We start from the raw sequence: 6,650 nt of genomic DNA on the forward strand, positions 1-6,650 counted from the left end.
AGTTGTTGATTGTCATATAAATGTACATTAATTCCTGCTACTTTTTGGACATGTAATATTTATTTACGTTGTTGATTTTTTATAAAAATATATTAAAGTTTGCTATTTGTTTACTGTTCATTTTATGTTGTTAGATTTTACTCTTTTATTTGTTACGTTTGAAATAAATGTATAAAATGTATAAAAATAAACAAACATGCAAATGAAGAATAGATCTGAAGGAGTAACACATCAGCAGAGTGAGAAACACATTCTCCACTTTCACAACTTACACACGGCATAAAGAGATGAACGGCAACCAACTGTAACCAACAGTGAGAGTCAACACAGAGCTGAAGAAAGTCACCTCCATGTTTGTGCCTTCTGAGGTTCTGCTGGTGTTCAAACCTGTGGAGAAGAAAACATATTGTTCACTTTTAATAACTAATTAGTAATTATTGAAAGTGCAGACAAGCCTGGCAATTAGAACAGAACAGAGTCTGATCCCAATAAAAGCTCATTAGCAGCAGGAAGCTAATGCTATGAAGCTCCACATTGCTATTGGCCCGCCCCTGAGATGTCACTCCTCCACCTTCCTCATGTATTAAACTAAAATGTGTTAAAGAGGTTTAAACTCTGACATGAGAGATGAGGAAGTTCCGCTTGTTTGTGTCTCTGTGTATGTTTGTGCTGTTAACTCACCATCAGGTTTGATGTTCCTCCAAATACAGAATATCATCAGCACCAGTCCTGAGACGATGACGATGACGACGACGACGACAACAATCACCGCATACAACCACACACCTGTGTGAGCATGAAGAGAAGAGAAGTTTTATGGACGTGTGCTATTTGATGATGACTCAACATGTGCTGTCAAACTAATAGTAACACCTGAATAACTCTCCTCTTATGAACTAAATATGCAAATCCTAAAAACAAATCAACAGCTTTTACATAAGTACACACAAGGCACGATTCCACCAAGAAGTTCTGGGTAATTTTAGTCTCAGGACTACTTTTCAAGGAACTAAAAGGTTCCTTCAGCCCGTTGTGGTCTACAGACCTCCTCTGTCCTTGGACCCTCACACCAGAACAGGAAAAACTTCCAAAAAACTTTAACAGGGAAGAAAGAAGAAGAAACCTCAGAGAGAGCTACAGACATCCCTCTCCCAGGATGAACAGAAGTGTGATAGATGTCATGAGTACAGAATGAACAACATAACAGAGTTACAACACAGTCCATCAGCTCTCTGTCAGCAGGTTAGTGGATGTACCTCTAGTTGGTGCTCTGGAGCTTCCTGAAGAGGAGCTCAAGCTCTGAGTGGTTGTTGCTGTGGAGGCTGATGGGACTGATGATGTCATAGCTTGGTTTGGTTCAGAAGTGGTCGGAGCTGTGAACAACAAACACATGCTGATACAAAGAAGTCCTGATGAGAGATGAGATTCTCCTGTGTGTCAGATGAACTCTTTTAAATGAGCATTCATCAGCGTTCACACTGACTTTAAAACATCAGCTGCTGTCAGTGAAAACTGTCTTCAGACCTCCAGAGACACAAACAAACGTCTTCAAGTAGAAACTCACCATCTGTGACAACGATGTTAAACCCACGGTAGGAATCTGGAGACCAAGTCCTGTCCAGACCACAGCGGTACCGTCCTGAGTCAGACCTGGTCAGCTGTGTGATGCCCACATACACAAATCCTCCTGATGGAGATCCTTTTACATATCTGATGCTGTATCTGTCTCTCTGAGCTGTGAGACTTGTTGTTTCAACAAGAATGTCTTCCTCTTCACATCCTCCCTTACAGAAGTACTTCCTGGTTCTAGAGGTAGTAAAGGAACATCCAACTAAGATGTTTCCTCCAGATCTTGAATAGAAGGTTTTCTCTTCAGAATAATCTCCATCCAGCAGAGCTGTTGACAAGATGAACAATCACTAGTTACTGTCTGTAGTTAAGATGATGATCCACAGGTACACTGGGAGCTGCTCACTTCAACCAGTCTGTGACTCTCACAGTTTAACACAACACTGACTACGTTTACGTGCACACTCATATTCCACTATTATTATGAATATGACAATATTCTTATTTGATATTGTTCATGTAAACATCATATTCTGTTTGGACATATTATCCAGAATTAAAGTGTAAAGAGTTTAGAAATAAGGACCAAACACTGAGCATGTTGTGCATGTTAACGATTGAAGATGTGTTGCATCATAATCACAGTTCATCTTCCAAGTGTAGATTATGAAAAGACTCAATATCAACTACATATGTATGATGTTTGTATGTATATATAATGTATTGCTTCAGGATGACATTATAACATGTTAATAGCCTCTTTGCATATGAAATAAAAACATTTTTTTAAATATATTGCTATAAATATTGTGTGTTGGCAGGTGAACACATGAAAGAATTCTAGTAAATTGTCTTCTACCTATTAATGAAAACATTCTCTTCAGAAGCACAAACTCTTCTTTCTCACTGACGTCTACAAGGAAAAGTCTGGAAGATAAAGTTGAACTCATCCACAACAATGTGTTTGATGCATCAGCTTCAAAGCGCTTCAACACAAGCGCTCTACCTTCTGAGCCACAACCTCATATCTGCCTCTGATGTGAAGTCACAACTATATGTTACAGTGTGGATCACTTTCATCAGTTATCAGTGACAGCAGACCTGTCACTATGTGACTATCAATCAGTGCTCATGGTCGAGATAGAAGAAAGAATGTTTTCATGACTTTTAGTAGAAACTCACCGTCTACAACGAGGATTTCAAACAGCCGGTATGAAGATTTAATGCCACACCCGTACAGTCCTGAGTCAGACTTGGTCAGCTGTGTGATGGTCACAGAAACATCTCCTCTGCTCCTTTCAATGCTGAATCTGCCTTTCTGAGCTCTATCATCGGTTGTTTCAATGATAATGTCTTCTTCTTTACATGGGTCCTTACAGAGGATCTTCCTGCTTCCAGAAGAAGAAGAAGAAGAGCATTGAACTGTGACATCTCCTCCTTCAGTTCCTGTATATAGGATGAAACCGTTGTTTCCATCCTGCAGAGCTGCTGAAAAGATGAACAATCACTAGTTACTGTGTTCTTCCTGTAAGATGCTGCAGTCTGATCACGATATGTTCTGCTTCACGTTAACAGAGATCCACAGTCACACTGAGCTGCTCAGTTCAACCAGTTCAGCCTGTGACTGAAAATCAGAGACTTTGACATCTTGTTACATTAATACAAATCCTTATGAAATACTCTTGTCTTCCTTATTCTGTGAACATTCACACTCTTCAGTCCATGTCTCCAACAATCCATCATCATCATTTTAAACACTGCACACAGGGCTCGACAGCAACAGTTGCCCGGGGAAGTGAACTCTGTGTTTGGGTGAGTGAAACATAAAAGTGATCTTTATTCGGGTCTACTTTCAGTAAAACAACGTGTTCTAGTCTAGTTTAGCTAACAGCTAACGAGGTTCCATTCAGTTACATTATGGTGCGTTCAGGCTCCAAACAGTAAACATGAGTATTGGGCAAAAGGTAAATTATGTGTTTAAATGTAATCTTGTAAAATGAAGTTTTGGTGATAAACTTGAATAGATCCAGTTGTTTGAGGGAGATGTTTTCAGAGCAACATAAACAGATATGAGAGATGAATTATGAGCTGATTATCCTCCAAACACAAGCTCTAAAGCTGTTAGTCCATCATGTAAAGTAATAATGCTTCTAAACATTTAGAATCAAAGCAGATATCTGAAGAAAAATACAATCATTCATTTCATAATCATTTGAATTTTGTCTTTTTATGCAAATAACCACGATGACGACGACAAAGTACAAGGAAACATTTAGTGTTGATTTTGTTCAACAAACACACTTTGTTCATTTCACTTATTTATTAAAAGTTCTATAATTTCCATTTCAGACAAGTTTGACTATCAGGACAGTAAATCACCTCAGACACTTGCTGAAGGTTAACAAACGTAATGTTCAGTCCTGCTCTACAGCCTTCATTTTTAGAACTATATGTTCAACATGTCTTTATTGTGAATATCTATTTTATATTCAAGATTCTTCATTGTTTACTTTTCTTTTCTCTAACTTTCTTTATTGTGACGAGATAACTTCCAGTTATGTGAAAACCTATTTATAATAATATTCTGATCATCTTTTATTCTCTCTGCTGAGTTTCAATCAATCAAATGTAACTTGTTAAAAGTAACCGACTCCTGCAGATCATTTCAGCTGTTTGTTTTTTACTCTTTGTTTCTCTCTTCTCATCCAACAGTGAGCCATAAAAAGAGGAAGAGTTCGCATGAAGCAGCAGTAACCCTCCTGAGGTCTAGATATCATCATGACGTTCATTTAGAACAGAGATCGCTCTTCACTCTCAAAGACACAAACATTCATCAAAGCTCAGCAAACAGTAACGGAGCACCAACACAGCAGAGCGCTGTGAAACACTTCAATCAGCATTAAAACAGGTGAAGCAGACTCAACATGAGAAGATATTGTGGAGCTTCAGGTCACTTTTTAAGAGTTCAGACCACAAACAACAACAACGGCTGCTGGACTTTCAACATGAACTCGTTGTTTCCACACTAACGGTTTGCTTCACTGGGGCTGGTTGTTGTCACAGGTCTCTATCAGTCTGTAGGAGGCAGATCCACCTTCCACCACATACAGCGGGTGTTGTGACATTTGGGAAGTTAGAACAAACTCCCCCAACAGTCAGGGTGAAGCAACAGAACACACAACTTGTGTTACTGTAAGAACACAAGGAGACGAGGAGGCATTGTGTTACCTTTGACAACAAGTAGAGCTGCAACCATTCAGAGAGCAAACTATTTTAATATTCAAAGACACGTGTCAGTGATGCTGCAGACGTCTGCTGCTTCCAGCTTCTTCAATGTCAGGATTCAACACTTTTCTTTGTTATTAATATTTGATACTAAACTGAAAATGTTGCTGCAACTTTAAATAACAGGAAGTGAGACTGCTGGCACTGAACTTGTGTCTCTGAAGTTTTGGTCCGCTGTCAATTACTTTCACTTAGAAAGTAACTGATGTTTACTGAGTTTGTCTCCTTCATGTCCTTCCTGATGTACAGTTTATTTATAAAGTACTCAGTACTAAAGTACTGCCCAATAACAATACTCACACCTTCATATGTAGAGTAAATAGTTGTTCTTCTGGCCACAAAGAGCCTGAAGATGTATTGTAACTGATGTGAGGCTTCAGCAGTCTGACTGAGATGAACCAAGTGAAGCCTCGTATGAACTTCAGATCAACATGAAGAAGAGAGAGAGACAGAAACACAAAGTGAATGTACTCACAGAGGAAGAAGAAGCAGATCAGAGTGTGACGGACTTTCATGATGAGACTCTGATGGTTTACCTTCGCCTCTCTTCCTTCTTCTCTGACTAACAGGAAGTGCTTTCTTCTTTAAATGATGGAGTCCCTCCTCCAGACACACCTCTCCTCTCCTCTCCATCAGTGAGTGTTCCTACTGCAGGGTCTGAGGTCACCACATATTCATGTCTGACTTCACACTCTCCTCCACTCACTGCGAGGGAACTCATCGTCATATAGTGATTCACCAGTATGGTCTTCAGCATGTCGACACTACAACATTACACATCTTATCCACACACTTTGTCCATTATTGAATAATAAAAGTTATGTTTTTTATGAGCTCATGAATTGATAATAACTATATTAATATTTGTTTTTTTAACTGTAGCAAACATCCACGAAAAGATGATGAAAGTGAAATGTGATAATATATCTATATATATATATATATATATATATATATATATATATATATATATATATATATTTAGAATCGACCTCAGTGTGATTAATTAACTTTATTTGTAAACCATTTACAAATTGATTCTTTTAACTGTTTTGTTTGCATTTGTTCTAATCTTGTTATAAGTGTCAAATAAATGGAGTTGAGTAAAAAGCACAATATTCCTCTCTGTGTATGTAGCCGTCATTGATCAGGAAGTACTTTCACGAACTAAACGTGAATAAGAAACAGCACTTAGCTCAGATTTAATCTTAAAATGTGGATGATGAGGTCATGGTTTTACAAGTATTGGATCATGTTGTGTTGAAGAAGACTTGAAACTAGAGATTGAGACCATAAACTCATGTTTACAATGTTTACTGAGGTAATAAATCAAGAGAGAAGTAGAGTCATTTTCTCATAGACTTCTATACACCCAGAGGAGTCGCCCCCTGGTGGACACTAGAGAGAATGCAGCTTTAACACATGAAGCTCTGACTTCACTCTTCAGAACAGGAGGCTGTCTCCTGGTCGCGAGTTGGTAAATGGTAATTTTGTCATTTTTATCATCTGGGTTTGATGTTAAACCACAAAATCTATTGTAAACTTCATATTTGCAGCAAGTTGGAGGTCTGGGAAAAACTACACACACTGAATCATAGAGTGTTTCACACACTGTATCTGAATGACTGTTTGGAGGTGAGGGGTGTGATGAACGGAGACTAAAGCGCAGAGATCTCACAGTAGAGAACGGATGTTGCAAAAAATCAAAGTTCCACTGAGGCTTGGTCTCAAACAAGGCAAAACAGGCATCCAGCTGAATTCACACACAGAGTAAAGAGTGAAAAACAAAAGCCTGA

General features: G+C 38.5%; 1 protein-coding gene across 1 annotated transcript; it reads right to left on the reverse strand.

The window, feature by feature from the left end:
• Nucleotides 1-268: 268 nt before the first annotated feature.
• On the reverse strand, nucleotides 269-5,471 carry LOC142948433 (polymeric immunoglobulin receptor-like). Its single transcript, XM_076090464.1, has 6 exons — nucleotides 5,330-5,471; nucleotides 2,752-3,057; nucleotides 1,565-1,897; nucleotides 1,257-1,373; nucleotides 682-786; nucleotides 269-387 (listed from the first exon to the last, which is right to left on the reverse strand). The coding sequence occupies exons 1-6, from the start codon at nucleotides 5,367-5,369 to the stop codon at nucleotides 269-271; spliced, it is 1,020 nt and encodes a 339-aa protein (XP_075946579.1). The 5' UTR covers nucleotides 5,370-5,471.
• Nucleotides 5,472-6,650: the final 1,179 nt, after the last annotated feature.

Source organism: Anarhichas minor, unplaced genomic scaffold, assembly GCF_050575085.1.
Source record: "Anarhichas minor isolate MPS153535 unplaced genomic scaffold, ASM5057508v1 ptg000003l, whole genome shotgun sequence".
NCBI lineage: Eukaryota > Metazoa > Chordata > Actinopteri > Perciformes > Anarhichadidae > Anarhichas > Anarhichas minor.

Excerpts from the sequence above, each read along its gene's own strand:
- LOC142948433 (XM_076090464.1), bottom strand. The coding sequence starts at position 5,369 with ATGAAAGTCCGTCACACTCTGATCTGCTTCTTCTTCCTCT. Across the intron at positions 3,058-5,329 it reads GATCTGCTTCTTCTTCCTCT|CAGCTCTGCAGGATGGAAAC; the intron begins GTGAGTACATTC and ends TCATCTTTTCAG. Across the intron at positions 787-1,256 it reads CTCCAGAGCACCAACTAGAG|GTGTGTGGTTGTATGCGGTG; the intron begins GTACATCCACTA and ends ATGCTCACACAG.